At 38.3% G+C, this 22,500-nt stretch overlaps 3 protein-coding genes across 4 annotated transcripts in view; 2 read left to right on the top strand and 1 right to left on the bottom strand.

Annotated features, from left to right (window-relative positions):
* The window catches only part of LOC106876236 (uncharacterized), a 9,091-nt gene extending 1,035 nt beyond the window's left edge, over window positions 1-8,056 (top strand). Inside the window, exons 2-4 of the mRNA XM_014924718.3 lie at window positions 3,111-3,138; window positions 3,781-3,828; window positions 6,860-8,056. Coding sequence (XP_014780204.2) covers window positions 3,111-3,138; window positions 3,781-3,828; window positions 6,860-7,233 — 450 coding nt within the window. The 3' untranslated portion in view covers window positions 7,234-8,056. The remainder of the gene's footprint in view (window positions 1-3,110; window positions 3,139-3,780; window positions 3,829-6,859) is intronic.
* Window positions 1-22,500, bottom strand: part of LOC106876234 (tetratricopeptide repeat protein 38) — a 169,436-nt gene that overhangs the window by 8,570 nt on the left and 138,366 nt on the right. The window lies entirely within an intron of this gene.
* Window positions 12,894-20,009, top strand: LOC106876237 (uncharacterized). Its single transcript, XM_089341640.1, has 4 exons — window positions 12,894-13,500; window positions 15,961-15,988; window positions 16,606-16,653; window positions 19,525-20,009. Exons 1-4 carry the CDS (start codon window positions 13,222-13,224, stop codon window positions 19,893-19,895), a joined length of 726 nt encoding a protein of 241 aa, XP_089197766.1. The 5' UTR covers window positions 12,894-13,221; the 3' UTR covers window positions 19,896-20,009.

The following is a 22,500-nucleotide window of genomic DNA, read 5'->3' as shown; positions in this document are numbered from 1 at the left end:
AAATATATATGAATATATAGTTTTAGGGAAAAGAACCAAGGTTCATGGACTCATCGATGAAAATCCACTGTCACATATAGAAAAATTAATAATTAAAAGCTCAATAAAACTATATATATATATATATATATATATATACACGACGGGCTTCTTTCAGTTTCCGCCTACCAAATCCACTCACAAGGCTTTGGTCAGCCCGAGGTTATAGTAGAAGACACTTGCCCAGAGTGCCATGCAGTGGGAATGAACCCGGAACCATGTGGTTGGTAAGCAAGCTACTTACCACACAGCCGAACTAATTATTTATATATGCACACAGACCTTACTAGCAGCATACTTACATATGTACATGCATGCATAGACATGAATAAGTTTGAGAGTGACAAAGAAATGAGAAAGTTAATGGTGTGGTCTGCTAGAAACAACAGCCAAATCTTCCTTAAATCACGCATCTTTCCGTCTCAAAATATTTATATGTTTTTTTTTCTTTTCTTTTTCTGTTCTTTTTACCGAAAAGGCTTCTCCCATGATTTTTAAGTGCGTAGTGCCAAGCAAAATTGGCCAAAATCGGTCCGGAAAGGGAAGTGGGGCCGGGGTGGGTGGGTTTATGGCAAAACAACATTAAAAATTGCCCCAATTTTTCATGATGTTCCGCACCATTTCGAAGAAGGTGATAAAAAAAGATTTGAAAAAAATCTCCGCCAAAACGGAGAATATCCAAATGACACCAAAATTAACAAACTACAAAGTTTTTTTTTTACACACAATTACTGTGAAAGGTATGTATGTATGTATATATGTAACTTAAAAAAAAAAAAAATTCTGGGACAAGTGAATAATGGTCTGAGATTCAGCAGAAAAATTACATCAACACACCAAATTTGAAAAATTTCCCTTAATTTTAAAATTTCAAAAAGTGAAGGCAAACAGGAAAGATTCTCGTTTTCTCTCGCCATCACTTCCTCATATCTGGACATCTCCACTCACACACTTTTGGAACATCTTCTATCCCCTCTGTGCCACATATACTCCCCACCACCATCTCTGTTCCCCACAGATAAGCCACAATACGTCTCCAGCACCATCTGTTTTCTCTCTATCTCGTCTCTCTACCTCTTTCTCCCGTGGAGGCGCAATGGCCCAGTGGTTAGGGCAGCGGACTCGTGGTCATAGGATCGCGGTTTCGATTCCCAGACCGGGCGTTGTGAGTGTTTATTGAGCGAAAACACCTAAAGCTCCACGAGGCTCCGGCAGGGGTTGGTGGCGAACCCTTCTGTACTCTTTCACCACAACTTTCTCTCACTCTTACTTCCTATTTCTGTTGTGCCTGTATTTCAAAGGGTCAGCCTTGTCACATTGTGTCATATTGAATATCCCCGAGAACTACGTAAAGGGTACAAAGTATCTGTGGAATGCTCAGCCACTTGAACGTTAATTTCACAAGCAGGCTGTTCCGTTGATCGGATCAACTGGAACCCTAGACGTCGTAAGCGACGGAGTGCCAACAATAAGACAACTATCTCTGCCCCTCTATAATACTCTAGCCCCGTGCTGCCCAACGTCCGGCCCCACGAAGCCATCGAATCTGGCCCCTTAGTCGGTCTTCAGTTTATTCCTTAATATCAACGCCGAAGCTTACTACTGTTATTTTCCTTCGTTTAATAAATAAACAGTTCGTGAAGCAGCTCGCAACTTTGCGCTCTGTGTACGTTGTGTATGCCTAGCTATCACCATAAAAATAGACATCAGCTTTTGTTTATCCATATCACTAGAAGCTACTCGCTTACAGAAGTGTCACACCTCCCCTAGTGGGGCGGCATGCCATATGTGTTGTTTTTTTCCGCCTCCGCCCCCAAGACATGTCTTCCTCCCTCCACTCCAAACAAGGGCCATGAGCACTGGCATTGTCTAAGCCAGGGGTTTTCAAAATGTGGTCCGCGGACCACAGGGGGTCCGCAAGGACAAGACAGGGGTCCGTGGACAGCAAATACTTTTTATGGGCAATTTGATTTTATATATGTTTTTTTAATCGAAATCTTTTAATTGACAATAAACCTATTTGTTAAATACTGTTAAATAAATAAATGTAAAAATATATGTTATTTTAAGCAAATATTTATGTATAAATTTCATAAGCGTTTATAAGGAGGTCCCTAAGGTAAAGCCTGAAATATAAAGGGGTCCGCAACACTTTATAAATACACACTGCGTTAACCTGAAAGCATAGAAACTGATTCCCAAGCTCACTCGTACGGACAAACAAAACCTGAAAATTATTTCTATCTGAAAAATTCGTGACGTCCGGCCTCTCTTTTCTTGTTTTTTTTTTTTTGTGTGGGGGGGGGGGTCCAGTAAATTGCAATAATAATTTTTTATGTTACAATTTTTCGAGCGCCTCTTGTATTCTCCTTATTGTTTCTTGGCTCCGATGAGGTGTCTCGGAACATTCACGATGTGAATGTCCCGAGCCCTCCCGCCCTCGTTCGCGAGCGCGCATTTTTCTTCTTCATATTCGTTCCCAGCAAGTTGTTTTACACCTATTAGACTAAATTTTAAAATTTTCTGTCATCGGGTCAAACACTTTTTGAATGAAATCGGTTGGGTAGTTCTAAAGTTTTGGTGATATACGCACACACACACACACACACACACACACGCACACGCACACACACACTCTCAATTTTATATATAAAGATTATGTAGAAAGGGTTAAAATTCAAGTTGTGTTCTCTTGTAAGATTTGCATAAGAGTTGAACATTCTAGGAAATACTTTTTGCAGAGTAATTATATATCAGAACAGGAAACTGAAAAAAATGTTGGTATTATCTATTCACCATTACACATGTTTCATTTGTTAATAGGGGTTACAAAATTGTAAATGTAGAAGAAACATGTAAGACGTTTCTTATTAGAAATTTTGCAAACAGAAAATTGAATATTTCAGGATTAATACAACACTGTATCAGGTGTAACAGGTGTGTGCCAAAAGTGTAACAAGATTGTGACAAACATTAAAGGGGACTATTATATGATGAAAGTTATGCAAACAACACCTGTCACCATCAGATCTTAATTTTCATTTTCTCATCTCATTTTCTTTCTACTTTAGCGGAAAAATCTCTCATTTCGTCCAGAATGTAAGTTATTTTCATCACTTCACTTTCTATGTTCTCAATGAAATTATCTAACACTGTAACCTATTGTAAAGTTAATCAAATCACTAAACATGTCCTCAATACATTAGTTTCTTAAAATAGGCAGCAATTAGTTTCTTAAAATAGGCAGCAATTTTTTTCAATTTTGAAAATAACAGACATACTCAAGAAATAAATGATAAAAATACCCACATCATTAAATATATGAATGAAATGTCTAGAATGATTAACTGGATCATGGCTTTAGATGATACTTTGATAGGATGAAACCTCCTGTACACATTTACTAGAATTGTACTATCAGTCCCAGCAAGGCATTACTACTGTACAACTGAACATGTTAAAGCTCATGGAACTACAATGTGATGGTTGTAATATATAGCTGCTTATATAGTCTTGGCTCCCTTTCATTAATGGTGAATAATTGTTCTCCATGTAAATCATTTTCATTCTGATAATAATGATTGTGAAACAGTTAATATGTCGTATAGTTATTTGCGAGATGATAATCTGACGTGTTCAATATATGAAATGCATTCTTCTGTCTTAGTTTTCTGTCAGATATTGAACCTGTATTCAAATATATGTTTCTCACTGTTTGTTTTCTCTCTTAATATCTTTCAGCTCACTATGCCTTGTTCCACCTGAAAACAAGTCATTACACAGCATCGGGTAAACTAATTTATACAGATTTTTCTCATAATTTAAATTATCCCCTTAAATAATTACAGTTATAGATTTAAACTAATGATTATAGCATTAATTAAAATACTATAATCATATTCTTTCATCATAGGCGTAGGAATGGCTGTGTGGTAAGTAGCTTGCTCATGAATCACATGATTCCGGGTTCAGCCCCACTGCGTGGCACCTTGGGCATGTGTCTACTATAGCCTCGGGCCGACCAAAACCTTGTGAGTGGATTTGGTAGACGGAAACTGAAAGAAGCCCATTGTATATATGTATATATATATATATATATATATATATATATATATATATATATATATATATGTATGTGTGTGTATATGTTTGTGTGTGTGTGTTTGTCCCCCCAACATCGCTTGACAAACGATGCTGGTGTGTTTACATCCCCGTAACTTAGCGGTTCGGCTAAAAGGCGGTGCTCCAGCATGGCCACAGTCAAATGACTGAAACAAGTAAAAGAGTAAAAGAGTTGAATTTAGGAAGTAAAGAGAGAATCTTGAAGATAACCTAACATTTGGGCATCCTGCAACCGTCACCGCTGATGAATGACAAGTGAAATACATAAACGTAACACAAGAAAAAATAAGATATAATATAAAATTAGTACGTGAGTCAAACAATTTTATATGCTGATTATCAGATAACGCTAAATAAAAGTGCAAAAGACCATGAAAGATTACCACTGGGATAAAACAACCAAAAAGCAACTCAGACAATCAAGCTGAGCTTTGTATTTTCACAAATAAAATAATCTACCAGTCATACGTATGTGTGTGTGTGTGTGTGTGTGTGTATATATATATATACACACACATACAGGGGTTGGACAAAACAATGGAAACACCTAGCATCATAATTTTGAAATATCTATAAAACCATCAAAAGCTTGTTTGTTTTGATGTTTTTTTTTTTTTTTATTTATTATCAGTGTTGCTTAATATGTTTTGCTAAAATTGCTGTTTGTTTTCAGATATCATCAGAAAAAGATAATTAAAATTCATTAAAATGACTGATCTATAATTAAGGATGAAATCATTATAAGATTTTATCAAGTAGACAGCATGTAATAAAACCCATATTGGTAACAATTAATACAAGTATATAATCATATAAATATAATTATAATAAGGGCACTAATGAATAGCACCGGCTAGAAATAGACACCAAATAGCTCTGAAAACTACATTATGTACTCCATTAGCACTGGTTGAAAGCGAGAAAAATGAACAAAGAAGATTTTTTTTAAAAAAGAGTTAACTATAGATCAATTTCTAGCTTAGAGATATAAAATCCCTTTGCTGTCATTGGTACATTAGTTCAGTGTGACTGGTCATCTTTTGGAACCATTCAACATCATGCATTTGGTCTGCTAAGGCTGTCCTCTCTTGTACATACTGACTCTTCAGAAGCTGATGATGTTGAGAGGCATCCTGCATGAACTAGAATGTGACAGATCCATGTCGGCATATGCAGACAAAAGGAAAATGCATTGAGATAAGCAGCACTGCTCTCAGGGACCATGAAGTTGTATCAGGAGCAAAAATTAACCAGGAGAAGTCAGTGGGCTTGTGGCTCAGTACCTGGAGAAGCAAGTCCAAGCCATTCACCTGTGATGTTGGGCACTGGATGGATACACTGGTTAAATTGCTCAGGGTCTAGTTCAGTCTGGACCTCCAGATGGACAAAACCTGGGTTGAGGGAATGAGTAAGGTGACTACTCTCACCCAGAAAAGGGCTGAGAGGAAGCTATCCCTGAAAGGCTGGACAGAGGTGGTGAACATGTACATCATGACCATCATCTACTACCACCTGACTTATGCTTTGTCTCAGGACCTCGTCTGAGTTCATTGGAGCATATACTTTTTCACTTCTTGTGGAACGGGCATGTTCCAATGGTCATGTGGTCCATCTTTTGACAATACCCACAGCATAGTAGATTGGGCATGCTATAGCTGATGATTTGCTAACATGTGCTGAGGTTATAACATCTCCAACACTTCCTTGGAAAACAGGTGTGGTTGCTGTTCACCAGATGCATCTTTCGCCATCTGCAGTCCTGGGTCAGGCAAAGACCAAGAGAAAGCATTCGGAAAGTGGAATGTCTTCAGGAATTCACAGTCCTCAACTGGTCAGGCATTGTGATAGATGGAAAGTTCACTTTAACATTCTATAGAGAATTAGTGGTGGGAAAACACAGTGATGTTCTTGGGGAGACACTAGGCCCAAAACCAACTAGACACTCACTTCGAGAGAACTTTTAGCCTACGGTCAATTGATAACTTCCACAAATACCTGGCCTGGCTGTGATACTGGGGAGCATTGCCTGTTTGAAATAAAGTCTATAGGCATGGAAATCCATCAACCAAACATGTCTGAGATGTGTGCAGGGCATCAAAGTTATCCTACATGCATACCCATCCGGTGCCCAAGCATTGCTGACCTGTGGGTTTATGTTGAACACCTGCTGTCACTTATGTGATAGACCTGGCTATCAACTGAATCCATTATGAAGATTGCCCTACCACCTTCTTTTAACCAGGAAGAACAGGAAGTTTTCATATGCATGGTGACCATGGTGGAAGAAGATGTATGGTGGATGGGGTTAAAGGAGCTGAAGACACACATTCTCTTAGCCAACCTCACATCAACTTCAAGTTTCACTTGAAGAGGAAAATAAGGATGGAGAGGGAAGTGTTGCCTTTCAGCGATCTTATTGAGATATGGATAAAAGTGGTGAAGGAAAATGATGTGGAAAAGACACTTGTCCTAGTGGTCAAGGCAACTGGTTTTGTGGGGTCTTCACAAGAAACCCTAGAAAATTTCTCTCTTTTGGGGAATTTTTCATTGTTAAAGTTTATTTATCGTTTTCACTGTTTACATGATTCATTTTATGTAACCCCACACTGTCTTGTATCATTCCAAATGTTTTGTTTTTTTTGTGGACTTTTCGTGGTTAATAAAGAAAACATGATTGTTATTCATTTTCCTTTTTCAGAGGAAGCTTCTTATTTAAAGTGGGTGAAAGATGAAGGCAACTTTAAATTGGTTAATGGAACTTACATTTCTATACCTCAAGATGGGGTTTACCAAATAAATTGTGCAGTGCAACTGTACATTCCGAAAAATTCTACTGCAGCAGTTACTACCTTGGTGTTGGCGAGAAAATATAATGGAAAACATTATGTGTTTATGAAGAAAAGAGCCAGCTTTTTAAATACACCAGAACATGCCATCATACAATTATCATTTCGATACAAACTTGTATCTAACAATGAAATCTTTTTGAAAATAAACAAAGCGAGATTTGTCAGGCCCAATATGCCCTCAAGCTACTTGTATATCACCAGCTTACATGTAAATAATCTTTAATAAAATGTTAGTGTTGTGTTTAAATTCTGATCAGCCATTTTACTTTTGATTCTTCTTTACCTTTGATTATATAAATCTCAATACTTTGTCTGAAATTCGAGGACATTCATGTAAGGAGAGAGAATTTATAAAGTCGTGAATACTGAAGAGTATTTCTATTTGAATGCATGCCTAATCACCCTAACCCTACACTGATATGCAAGGGTTTACAGCCCACGTGAACAGGAGCAAAATGAAACGGAATGTTTAGCTCACTAACACAATACATTGCCTGATCTGGGAATCGAAACTATGATTTCATGATCATGAGAGTAACACCTTAACCGCTTGATTGTTTTTCTCTTATACTCTTTTACTCTTTTTTACTTGTTTCAGTCTTTTGACCTGTGGCCATGCTAGAGCACCACCTTTTTAGTCGAGCAAATCGACCCCAGGACTTATTCTTTAGAAGCCTAGTACTTATTCTATCGATCTCTTTTGCCGAACCGCTAAGTTACGGGGACATAAACACACCAGCATCGGTTGTCAAGCGATGTTGGGGGGACAAACACACATACAAACATACACACACACATACATATATATATATATATATATATACATATATACGACGGCCTTCTTTCAGTTTCCGTCTACCAAATCCACTCACAAGGCTTTGGTCGGCCCGAGGCTATAGTAGAAGACACTTGCCCAAGGTGCCACGCAGTGGGACTGAACCTGGGACCATGTGGTTGGTAAGCTAGCTACTTACCACACAGCCACTCTGTTCATGTTTTTATGACGATCTTGTAATTCTTTACTGACTAATAAAAAAGAAACATTATTATTATTGTTATTATTATTTTCATTATCATCTTCTTTCAATTGTTTCCATTTCTTGTCGAGTGTCCTCTTGACACCTCGGGCAGAGAAGCGCACTATATACATCGGTAGGCCATTAAAATAAACACACCAGATTGTTAATTTACAAAGTCATGTGATAGAGAAAAGAGAAGAAAGACTGAGAGAAAAAGGAAAAAAAAAAGTAAGCAGTGGGTGCGCGCGCGTCTTTGTGCCTGTTTGTCCACCACAATCGCTTGACAACTGGTGTCAGAGTGTTTACGTCGTCGCAACCAAGGGGTTCAGCATAAGTGCCCAATAGAGCATGTACCTGCGGTCGATTCATTCGACTAGAAATTCATCAAGGCGGTCTCATAGCATGGACGCAGGCTAATGACTGAAACAAGCAACAACAACAAAAAAAGTTACACACACACACTAAACAATCATTTCACGGTAAAATAAGCAGAACTTGTGAATCCAAGTCAAGCGTGGGACAAAAAGGTTGAGATGACATTGGGAGAAACAGAAAAAGCGGGGAAAATAGCAACCGTCCCGAAAGAAATGATATAAAAAGTAGAGATGAATTAGAATGGATTTCATTATTAATTAGAGAAATCGATGTAAATTGAAGGATGTGAAAATAGCAGAGGAAGGGAGATAACTCTAAAGATTTCGCTTTTCCCACTACTGAGATCGATAAAATAAATACCCAGTCAAGTAATGCGATCGAGTTTATCAATTACAACGTATTTAGAGACCCTGAACCTATAAGTTCCAATCAAATACTGGGATCGATCACATCTATATACTTATTGTTGTTGTTGTAATCTTTGATTTGATGATGGCAGACATAAAGATAGGGAGACAGAGGAATATAGATAGAAACGGGTATTAAGAAATTATGAGCATTTAGGGTCTGAACGGTGGAGATTGCGAAGGTGGGACCAGACGCTATAAACCACCAATATCCTTCGTGTGCTGAAAACGTAGGGAAGCGTCGTTCCATTAAGTAACCGAAAATAATATGTATTCTTGTTTTTTATATTATTCATTTGGTTCTTTAAAGATTATTTTTAATAGATAACTTATTTAACACTAAATTATTTAGAAGTTATAGTTTCATTTCAACATAATATTAGAACTTCGATTTGAATAGTGTTGATATATTTTTGATTGTTTTTGATTAATAATATTTGATTAATAATTAGTCTTTATTGTTTATAATATCGTTAAAGGTTTTTTAATTAAAACTTTGTATATATATATATAAAGATTAATCTTTTATTCTTAATAATTTTTTCTTTCCTAATTTTTTCATTCATAATTTTTTCATTCATAATGTTTTCATTCATAATTTTTTCATTCATATTTCAATTTTTTACGTTTTTAGAAATAAATATTCTTGTATTTTTCTATTATTCTATTGATTTTTAATGATAATTAAATAAACGTTTTTAGTTTTAAATAATATAGCTTTAACTATTACACCGGTTAAATATGTACTAATTTTATCTTCATTATTATTTAAAACTTAAACTTCGTTCAAATTGTATTTAAAACAATGATAATTTAAAACAATGATAATTTATGTAAGCTGGTTTTTGTATATAATATACATGTTAGCATATATTATAATGGATGAAGGGATGATTATTGAATGTTTATTATTTTGATATTTTGATATTTTTAATAATTTTTCTATCTTTATGAAATAAGTATTTCATATAAATTCATTTGGTATTTATTGTTGGTTGAGATATATATATTTATTTATTTTAATTATTGTTCTACTTACGACCCGAAGATTAGCTATATTTTTGAATAGAATTTATTTTCGATAATTTCAATTGATTTTAATTGATTTAAATTTCCTTTCTATTTGAAAATTAGTTATGAAACACGTGTAGTCATTTTATTATCTTTATCTTATGATATTTACTTTGTTTTATATTATACTCATTTATTGTGCTTTTAATTGTTAATTTTTCTATATGTGATAGTGGATTTTCATCGATTAGTTCTTGAAACTTGGTTATTTTCCCTAAAACTATATATTTTATATATATATATATATATATATATATATATATATATATAGATATATATATATATATATATATATATATCTTCAGCAATAACCCCATTCCAACCAAAGCCTTGTGAGTGGATTTAGTACATATATATATATATTCCGGTATGCGGAGCTTTTGACTGATAGCAGCACTTGCATATGCAAGTTGTGGCTAGACATTTATATCTATGTCTATGGTGACCGGTAAATTCCACCACGGTATATTCGACCATGGTAAATTTTTACCATAGGTGAAATTATTATTATTATTATTATTATTATTAAGTGAGAGAGCAGTGCAAAATGGTAGCAGTATCCAGAAGACTGGCTGGATGGATTCTGAGAACCAAGAAACAAAGATGACACAAGAAACAAAGATGACACTATGGAAGTCATTTATCCTCAGTCGACTGGACTACTGCTCTCAGCTATGGTCACCTTATACTACAAGGACGATAGCAGAGCTTGAAGCAGTTCAACGACATTACACAAAGAAAATTGCATCAATGGAACGACTGAGCTACTGGGACAGATTGAAAGAGCTACGACTCTGTTCCCTGGAACGAAGGCGGGAGAGGTATGCAGTGATATATATATATATGGAAGATACTGGAAGGACTGGTACCAAACTTTGGAATAAAGAGCTATACCAGACCACGAACAGGACGTCACTGTGCCGACTGCTTCATCTCAGGCAAGGACGATGTACTGCAATAGCTTGGGTTTCAAGGGCCCACAGTTGTTTAATTGTCTGCCGAAGCATCTGAGGAGTCTCCACGGAGTGGATGTAGACGTTTTCAAGCGTGAACTTGACCTCTGGCTCACCGAGATCTCGGATGAGCCAATAGCTAGAGAAGAAACTCAAAAGAGGGCAGTAACATCGAACTCCATCCTTCATCAAAAGCCGCTCCGACAAAGGTGGAAAGTGGAAAGATGATCACAATGGCGGTGTTCCAGCATGGCCACAGTCATTGGGCTGAAACATATAAAAGAATAAAATAATAAAAAGAAAATGCTGGATGCGCACACATACTAACTGTCATGCACGACATTCTCTTCTGCTCTAGGCACAAAGCCCGAAATTTTGGGGGAGGGAGCCAATCGATTAGATTGACCCCAGTGCGCAACTGGTACTTAATTCATGAACCCCGAAAGGATGAATGGTAAAGTCGACCTCGGCGGAATTTGAACTCAGAACGTAAAGAGCTGAATATCGCTAAGCATTTCGCCAGCGTGCTAACGTTTCTTATTTTTTTACTGCCCACAAGGGGCTACACACAGAGGGGACAAACAAGGACAGACAAACGGATTAATTCGATTATATCGACCCCAGTGCGTAACTGGTACTTAATATATCGACCCCGAAAGGATGAAAGGCAAAGTCGACTTCGGCGGAATTTGAACTCAGAACGCAGTGGCAGACGAAATACCGCTAAGCATTTCGCCCGGCGTGCTAGCGTTTCTGCCAGCTCGCCGCGATTTTTTTTTTTTTTTTTTTTGCGTAACTGGTACTTAATTTATTGACCCCGAAAGGATGAAAGGCAAAGTCGACCTCGGCGGAATTTGAACTCAGAACGCAGTGGCAGACGAAATACCGCTAAGCATTTCGCCCGGCGTGCTAACGTTTCTGCCAGCTCGCCGTCTTAGTGTCATACATGACGTTATTTCCTCAATTTCCACTTTCATTTTGCAGATAGAAATATCGGTAATAAACGATCGGCCTTGAAGTATCTTTATCAATAAATTTTGATAGAATCGTACTTTACTCCGTCTGAAATGTATTTGTAGAGGTTTTCAAAAAAAAAAAAACATTTTTCTAGAAGAAATGAGATAAAAAATTCACTATGTGGACACACCTATCTAGGTTTATCTGTGTGTGTGTGTGTGTGTGTGTGTGTGTGTGTGTGTGTAAGCATGTATGTATGCACGTACAGTTCTATATATGCAAGTATTTGTATACGTACGGATATCTTGGGTACAGTTTTAAATTGCATGTGCTAGTGGGTCCCCGGTAAGCGAATTCCATGGTGTTGCGGGGGTGTGGGACCACCTCTTAACTACTACTGTTACCATGTCGACTATGTGTTAGGGCCCTAGCTATGTGTTAATTAGCATGTGAAGGACCCGCACTTCTCATTAGACCTTCCTTTTAGATTAAAAAAACAAAACCCTGAAGTACATATCGACCTCTGTTGTGCCACTGGTTTTATGGCTGGTTACACTTTATTCACCCAAAACAAATCCATGCGCAGGAACTTCTTGGACTCTTGGAACGTTTGCACGGACTTAATGAGGAAGTGGTCTTGCTCGGTTGATTTCCACCATGTATGTATGTATGTATGTATGTTATCAATCAGTTTCATTTCTGTATTTCTTGTCAATAGAGAAAGAGCCGGACTCTAACATAGATTCAAGGCTCCTTCATTGGAACTTTTATCAACATCATCTAGGTATTTGTGCATATGTGTGTGTGTGTGTGTGTGAGCAGTATTTGATGTTAGTGTGTATGTATGTATGTATGTATGTATGTATGTATGCATGTACGCACGCACGTATATATGTATACGTGTGTGTGCATGTATGTTTGTATATGACACATTAACGATTTGGTCAATTCACTGGTCCAGAATATAAGAATATGAAATCGCAGTGACAGAGAGGGAGAAAGGTTATGAAAGAGAGAGAAAAGTTATGAAAGAGAAGAGAAAGATGGGTGGAGAGAGGGGAAAGAGAGAGAGAAGGAGAGAGAGAGAACCAGTAAAAGAGGGAGGGAGATAGGGAGAATGACAGAGGGAGAAAGAGAAAGTAAGTGGAGAGAGACCAGGAAGTATATTGTCAGGTGTGGAAAGTGAGAGATGAAAATAAATTAAAATTAAAGTTTATTTCAAGCTATTAAGCCAGTTTCCTCTCACGTTGTATCGTAGTTACTTATTGCAGAAAATGTTACCTGAGGGGAAACTTGCTTCAAAAGTGGTCAGAAACGTTTTCTTAAAATCGAGCGGACACAACAATCTTTAGAAGACCAACCAATTAAAAAGAAGGAAACAACTACACACAAACAAAAAGAAAAGAAAAAAAAGCTAACTGATCGTAACATGGACGAAACTGATCGTAACGGGAATGGAACGATCACAGAAGAGACACCGTTCACGGATGAACGAGAAACGGATCAAGATAGAGGAACTGAAGGTACTGAACCAGCCAATACATCGCTTCAGACACATCAAGGAGCCGATCAAACTAGGACACCGCAGGAACCTCCAGTAAACGATCAAAATAAATGTCAACGCATAAAGCAATGGTGTAATCGTTATAAACTTTGGATCATCATCGCCTTGCTGTGTATTTTCATTGTTATACTAGTTGTTTTTAAGGTAAATATTTACATGTAATCTCATATATGAAAGTCGTCTTCTTCTTCTTCTTCTTCCTAGAATCTTTCAAAACTTCGAGTTACATGGACTCAAATCAAACTGTCTTAAATAATAATCATAATGGTTTCAATGTTTAACCCAAGGACTACCGTTTTGGGAGCGGGGATGAGACGATTAGAACGATTCCAATGCATAACTGTTGTGCGCACAGTCCCCCACCCCGCATCCAATACTGACATTTGGTTTTTTTTTTGGTTTTTTTTTCACCGGATTCCTATGTTTTTGATGACGGAGATTCCGAATATGCAAAAAAAAAAAAATGTTTTCAAAATTTTTAATTACCCCACTCGAAATTTTTTTTTAATTTTTAACTTTTTTCGAATTTTTTTTTTTTTCAATAGATTGAAAAAAAAATTTTCTCCATGTAGACAATGGAAAAATACAGAGATTAAGAATATGGAGGGGGAAACAAATTTTAGTTTCAAATTGTTTATGAAAAACTCCAAAATTGATCCATACCCCATCCCGCTGTCTAAAAGTGAAAATGAACAGCTATTTTGTCCGTTTCCGTATGCGTAGATTTATAGCGAAACAGCAAAAGGCCCACGGCATGTGAAACCCTCACCACGAAACTCGATATACTAAAAATAACAGCTAAATGTCTGGAGAACTTTTGTGCTTTTACAGCTTATCTAAATCATCAGATAAAGAAGTACGCAAAATATATTTTACATATCTGTCCTATATGTCAGTTTTTGTTTTTTTGATAAGCAATTATTTTGATTATCATTGGATTAATCCCAACAAAATACAAGTTTAATCACTAGCTTAGCACCTATTTTTGTGTTCGTTCATTCCAAAATAAAAACTTTAACATAGGCGTAGGAGTGGCTGTGTGGTAAATAGCTTGCTTACCAGCCACATGGTTCCGGGTTCAGTCCCACCGCGTGGCACCTTGGGCAAGTGTCTTATACTATAGCCTTGGGCCGACCAAAGCCTTGGGAGTGGATTTGGTTGATGGAAACTGAAAGAAGCCCGTCGTGTGTATATATATATGTGTGTGTGTGTGTGTGTGTGTGTGTGTGTGTGTGTGTGTGTGTGTGTGTGTGTGTGTGTGTGTCTGTGCTTGTCCCTCCAACATCGCTTGACAACATGATTATAATAATAACCTATACATATGTAGTGAAACTACCTCCCGCCATTAGATACAAACTACTATCGCCATTACATACATACAATCTTCTCATTTAAATATAAATAAATGCGAGCGTAGTAGAGAACCCATTCCTTGTCATCACGTGACTGATTATTATTCGAATCGGCAACTTCTTCGAACTGTTCCCGCCAGAACGCAAACTCACCAATCACAGCCCCTAATAAGGTCATGTGATAGAGTATTAAACTAAAGCCATTTGGAGCCCTCTTAACGCTATAAATAGATCAACTCATACCCCACAAATTTGTCTCGGTCCAGTTTCTCTCAGAGACTGTTCTGTGTACCACACGACAGCAGCAGCAGCCAGCGACCACTTCAGCAGCTTCGTCCAGCCACGATGACCACCGCCGTCGCCACATCAGCAACACGTTTCTACGACTACTACCAAGCAGCCTCTACACCACCAGCGTCAACACGACTTACTATGTACACCACACCAAACTACCGCGGCACATCTCTCTCTTCGATTCTGTTAGGTGACTCAACTTCACCACGATAAATAAACAGACAAGAAATTCTCAGCTAGCGACGAACATCTGTATAACAAGAATCACGGCCCGGCATCGATGCCACGACATCACAGCTAGTGATCAGCTCTGCCACACTCAGCCAACTCACTTTCACATACAGAACTTTTCCTATAGTGTACTAAAGATCTGGTATAATTGCTCACGTGTTATTGACTCTCTTTCTATCTGCTGTAAACACTCATACACACATGTATCACTCACATACACACTTTTCTTTGTATGACGGCCTGTCTTTGATTATGTTCTTATATGTCGCATTCACACTCTCACACAGACATACATCTTTAACGCTACAATAAATATCTCTGTTATTCATCTAATACGGTTGTGGTCTTTCATTACTGGTCATCTATGTTATCGTCGTATAACATTTTGTATATCATATCTGATATATATAATATTTTGTGTTCGACCGTGTGACACGTTTAAATAAAAGGAGTCCTCTGTTTTTCCATTTGTCACCATTTCTCCTTTTATGAGTTCGCACGGTCGTCCCTTACACATATATATATATATATATATATATATATATATACACACACACATCACAAGTCTACACAATACTGAGACAAGTGTATCAGGAGTGTACCATGAATTTAACTAGACAGTGACGAACCTTAAAGGAAAAAGTAATGTGATGAAAGTTATAAAACAACATCAGTCACCATCTTATCCTAATTTCCCTTTTCTCATCTCTTTTTCTTTCTACTTTAGGAGCAACATTACCTACAGCGTCCTCAACGTAAGTTATTTTCATTAATTTTCCATGTGTCTGTAAAATCTGATACTAACATATTGTAATGCTAATCAAATCTCTAAACATGTCCTCAATATATTACAACCTTAAAACGGGCAACAATACTTTCAATTTGAAAAGTATCAGACATACTAAAGAAATAAATAGCAAAAATACCCACATCATTAAATATGTGAAAGAAATGTCTAGAATAATTAACTGGACTATGGCTTTAGATGACACTTTGATAGGGTGAAGCCTCCTGTGCACATTTACTAGAATTGTACTATCAGTCCCAGCTTTGCTACTATACAACTGAACATGTTAAAGCTCATGAATCTACAATGTGATGGGTGTAATATATAGATGTTTATATAGTCTTGGCTCCCTTTCGTTAATGGTGAATAATCGTCATCCATGTAGAAAATTTTCGTTATGATAATAATGATTATGTAACAGTTAATATGTGGTATAGTTATTTATTAGATGATAACCTGAAGTATGAAATATATGAAATACATCAGGAAGTGCCCTTTTTTTCTGCCTTAGTTTTTTACCAGATATTGAACCTGTATTCAAATATATCCTTCTCATTGTCTGCTTTCTCTCTTCTTACCTTTCAGCTCAACATGCCTATTTCCAGCTAAAAACAAGGGGTTACAGAGAGTTAAGTAAGCTAATTCATACAGATTTAAATAACTACAGATTTACACTAATTCTTACTATTACAGTATTGATTAAAATACTTTCATTATAGAGTTGTTTTAGTGACTCCTATTACCTACTTGGGTTAACTCCCGCACTATTGAAAAACTTAGGCCAACTATAATTGTAATTAAAGACATGTAGGCTCACTACAACTACATTTGTCTGATAATACTACAGGTGGGAGGGGTTTACTGTCATGGTTTAACTGTCATGGTTTACTGTCATGGTTTAACTATTACAGACCAAACAACAACCACCAAAACATACAAACAAAATACAAAAGAACAAATGCTACATCAATGAACAAGAGAAATAAATATATTCAGTATTTTAACATCAATAACACAGTATTTTAACACAGTGTGTTAGAGAAAATCGGGATGTTGTTGGAGAGAAATGTGTTCACATGGATAATGGTTCACTTGCAGTTAGTGATCCTGCAAAGAAGGAGGTTAGTAATAACTAGTATGAAAGGGCACTAAATTTAGAGAACGTAGGATAATGTAGGAGTAAATGAGTGCCGTGTAATAATAGTACTGTCAGTAGAGTGAGAGTCGGCCATGAATACAGTGATGAATTTAATGTACAAGTAGGGGTCCACCAGAGCTTAATTCTCAGTCTACTCTTATTCATCATAGTCTCACAGGCCATAACAGAGGAATTCAAAATGGGATGCCCATGGGAACTACTTTACTTTATGCTGGTAATCTCACTCTTATAGCAGAATTGGAGAAGAAATTTTGGGTATGGAAGCAAAACCTAGAATCAAAGGGCTTTAAAGTAAACATAGTGAGGGCCAAAGTTGTTTGCAAGAAAACAGATAAGACTCTCCTTCTGTCAGGTAAATGGCCCTGCTCAATATGTAGGAAAGGAGTTGGAAGTAATTCCATTTGTTGCACCTTTTGTAAGCTGTGGACACGTAAGAGGTGTAATGGAATCAGTGGTAGATTAACAGAAAAAGTTGTCTTCGTATGTGGAAGACGTTCAGGAACAATAAGCACTTAGGATACACAAGAATTAGACTCCCTTAAATGCTCAGGAGACTCTCTTGAGGTTGTAGATAGTTTCTGTTACCTAGGTGGAAGATGTTATGAAAGTATTGTTGCTAGAATTAGAATAGGATGGAGAAACTCTAACCCTAACCTTTGTTGGCAACAAAAGGACTTTCTCTGAGTGAAAGACATGTTGTATGATACTTGTACACAAATGGCTATTCTCCATGGTAGTGATACATGGGTTCTGAATGCATAAACAAGAGAAAAATGAAGCTAGTATGCTCTGTTGGATGTACAACATCAGTTGTGCATGTATGACAAAGTGCAAATATGCTGAGACAAAAGTTGAGCATTAGAAGAATCCGATGTAGCATGCAAGAGAGAAGACCACATTGGTTTGGGCATGTGATGTGCATGAATGAAGACAGCTGTATAAAGAAGTGCTGATCACTTAAAGTGGATGGTATCTATGGATGAGGGAGACTCCATAGATACCCTTAAAAAGGCAAGCAGAAGTGATGAATGCCTATATAGTATTTACCAACTGACCATCGTGCCTTGTTTCAGCTATCATTTGATCAAGTTGGAATGACTCTTATTTAGTTTCTTGTGGAAGGGAAGCATTCCAATGGGCAGGCAGTCATTCTGGTGTCAATGGCCTATTCATGGCAGCTTGGGCATGATATGGTTGCTGATACACTGACATATGCAGTGATTGTTCTACCTACAATAATTTCTGGATGGTGAACATGTGGGCACTGTTCTGAGGTAAGTCTTTCTGCAGCTGGTCTCCTTGAAAGAGCTGCAGTCCTGGGTATAGAAAAGACCAGGATTGAGCACTTGGCAGTTAAAATGTCATCAGTCACTTTCAGTTCTCTATCAGTCAGGCAAATAAAGTTGGTGGATGTTCCACTCTTGCAAGCTAAAGAGGTTTAGTGATGGTGAATTGGGATAACATTCTCAAGGAGACTCTGGTCAACAATGAAAATGAACTGGCTAGTCTGTTCCAGAGGAGTAACCAATTGAGAATGACCATGGATAACTTCTGGAAGTCCTTGACCTGCTGGTGCTACTGAAGGGCACTACCAGTTCAAGATAAACTATACAGGCATGGAGGTGCTGTCAGATGGGTTTGTCTGAGATGCACACTGTTCTACATGCATTCATTCACTGTTCAGGCATTGCTGACTTGGGTAGTTCTGTCAGACAGTTGCTGTCATGTATGGAGCAGATCCATTTACTGAGTTCATACTGGTGATTGCCCTGGCACCCTCCTTTAACTTGGTAGGTAGGGCAGTTTTCCTTTGTCTGGTAGCTATGGCAAAAGAAACTGGCAGGTGAAGCTGAAAGGAATGAGGACAGATACATTCTTCTTTTGGTAGAGCCATCATCAACTTTTTTGAAGTTCCACTTGTGAAAAGGAAACTGAGGGTATAGTGGGAGGTGGTGCTGTCTTTGAGTGAATTTATTGAAAGAGGGGTGATAGTTGCAAAAATGGTAAGAGTGGATGGTACCACACTCTAAGTATAGACCTGTAAGTTGGAAAGCAGAAATTGGAGAGGGTACTTTCCTTCGATGTTCAGAAAGATCTTTGATGGTAGGTTTCCTCAATTGGCCCAAGAGATTCTCCTTTATCATGAGGATCACATCACTATCACCTTTTTTTACTGATGCATACTATTTATACATCTTGGTAATACTGTATGCCATGTACACTTCCTACATTTTTTTTTATCACTCCATTCTATATAAATCCCTACATTTTATGTCTCACACCCATAGCCACCTGGTGGAAAATAAAAGAAATCATTGCTATTATCATTATTATTTCTTTTTCAGATGCAAAAACTATCTTACAGTGGGTGGAAGAGGAAGATCAGAATGACGGCAACATTATATTGGTTAATGGAAGTTACATTCTTATACCACAAGATAACAGGTACACAATAGATGCCTCAGTGCAATTGTACATTCCAATAAATACTTCAACATTACATATAATCTTAACCTTAGAGGGAAACAATGGTAAAATTCTTAGACACATTAAACATAGTACAAGAACCTCAGATACAGCAAAACATCTGCCGATACCATTATCAATTAAACAGAAATTCAAAGCTCAGGATCTAATCTGTTTGAAAATGAACAAAGCTGAGTTTATCAGCAGGGATAGGCATTCAAGCTATTTGTCCATCAGTAACTTAGCCTAAAATGGTCCTCAAGGAAATGTTAGTACTATGCGTTAGACACAGATCAACCATTTCCTTAAAAGTTTCCCTTTGACCTTAAAACATTGTGTGAATAAAGGGTTCTTTTGAAGTCTTCTTTCTTGTTATCAGTTTTAATCATTGGTTTGGTTTGCGGATTTTTAAATCCCATTGTTTTCATTATATATATATATGTATGTGTGTGTATATGTATATGTATTTATATAAATGCATGTGTGTGTATATATATATGTATATATATCTGTATATATATATCTATATATCAATATATATATATATATATATATATATATATATATATATATATATATATATCTATATCTATATATATATATATATATATATATATATATATATATCTATATCTATATCTATATCTATATCTATCTATCTATATATATATATATATAGCTATATCTATATACATATCTATATCTATATATATATATATATATATATATATATATATATATATATATATATCTATCTATATCTATATATATCTATATATATATATATCTATATCTATATCTATATATATCTATATCTATATATATCTATATCTATATATATCTATATCTATATATATCGGGTCGTCGAGATCGTATCTAGATAGAATACTGTGTAGGAGAGTAGATAGAGATAGCATAGGGTGTCCACAATTTCACATAGTCAGCTACACGGATCACAAACTTGTGACGTGTACGCTAGACTTAGATAAGACACATAGGCAGGGCTCCGGTTACTGGAAACTAAACACGTCTTTCCCGTCGAGACCAGTTTTCAGAGACCGGATTAGCACGTTAGTAAAGAGGGCTTTGACAGGAGCCATCATCAATAACAAATGGTGGTTTGCCCTCAAGAGAGCAATAAAAGCAGAAGCGGTTAGGTATAGCAAAGCACTAGCCATAGACAGAAACAGAGTAGAGGGTGAACTAGTTAAGAAGCTAGAAGAGGCAATTAGAAGTGGCATCGCATCCGACGTTTTGGCGGCGAGGTTGGCCCTTGACCAACACTTCAACGCCAAACACGAAGGGTGCGTTGTCAGGGCTAGGATGCGTGCTCTAAGAAACGAAGGTGTTGGAGCCGCACGAGAGGCCCGGGTGGCGGAGGCGCAACAGGGCAACAAAGCCACCATTCGGTCTCTGGTGGACGAACAGGGGCGCGAACTGCTCGAACCAAGCAAAATGTGTGAGGCCTTTCAGCGGCACTTTGCTCGACTGTTTGGGACGAATGGCGAGCGAGAACGCAGGGTGGACTTCAGTGCCTACCTGCACAGCCTGCCACGACTCTCGGCAAGAGAGGCGGAGTGCTGCGAAGGTGCCATCACGGCGGCGGAAGTGAGGGACGCGATGGCGGGATGCTCGAGGGACAAATCTCCGGGTTTGGATGGTCTGCCCTACGAGCTTTACAACTGTAAGCCAGACTTGTTTGGAGACGTCTTGGTGGCGGTGTACTGCAACTGGCAGCAAAACGGGAGCATTCCCGGTTTTGTGAGTCGAGGAGCCGTAACGCTGCTGAAGAAAGATCCAAACAAGGGGGACGTCATAGATAACTTTAGGCCCATCACTCTGCTCAATGCAGACTTGAAAATTTTGGCCAAGGTGTTAGCCAAGCGGTTGGCGCTTGTCATCGAGAAACTGATCGGCAAGGCGCAAACGTGCGCGGTGCCGGGCAGGAGCATCCATGACAACCTCCATCTGATGCGCTACATCATAGAGAGGGTAGTTAAGGAACCTGGCATGGGTGGGGCCCTGATCAATTTAGATCAATCGAAAGCTTTCGATAGGGTAGACCATCAATACTTGGAGGCTGTCCTCATAGCAGCCGGCTTCGGTCCCATTTTCCGCGGCTGGATGGCTGCCTTGTACAGAGGCATCCGTTCGGTAGTTCGCGTCAATGGGCATCTATCAAGACCCTTCGACATTGCACGTTCGGTCCGTCAGGGATGCCCCCTCTCGTCGCTTCTGTACGTGTTGACTCTCGAGCCACTACTGCGTAAGCTGGCGACGCTGAGGGGCATCCCGCGAGAGTTGGGATGCGGGACGAGCGTGTCGGCATACGCGGACGACGTCACCGTCATAGTGTCTAGCCAAAAGCACATCGAGCTTGTCGGCGAGACACTGAGAGACTACGAAGCGGTAACGGGAGCGAAAATCAACCGGGATAAGTCAGTGGGCTTGCGGCTCGGCACCTGGAGAAGCAACCCCATGCCGTCAAGTAGCGCCTCCGTCGTGGGACGTTGGACTGATGGTCCGGTTGAGATGCTCGGGGTCTGGTTTGGTCCAGACCTCCAAACGGAGAAGAACTGGGACGAGATAACGAGAAGGGTGGCCACTCTAGCCCGGCAATGGGCCGAGAGGAAGCTTTCCCTGAAAGGTCGGGCGGAGGTGGCGAACACGTACATCGCGTCCGTCATCTACTACCGCCTGACCGTCGTTCCTTGTCCCGACCCTACCATCACCAAACTGGAGCGCATCCTCTTCCGCTTCTTGTGGAAAGGAAGCGTTCCGATGGTTAGGCGATCCGTTTGCTGCCAACACCCGTTAAAAGGAGGACTGGGCATGCCGTGGTTGATGATGCGCAG

This window comes from Octopus bimaculoides, chromosome 25, assembly GCF_046866305.1.
Source record: "Octopus bimaculoides isolate indiv1 chromosome 25, ASM4686630v1, whole genome shotgun sequence".
Lineage (NCBI taxonomy): Eukaryota > Metazoa > Mollusca > Cephalopoda > Octopoda > Octopodidae > Octopus > Octopus bimaculoides.
Note: the sequence above shows the minus strand (reverse complement) of the source record. Positions and strands in the feature narration are given on the sequence as shown.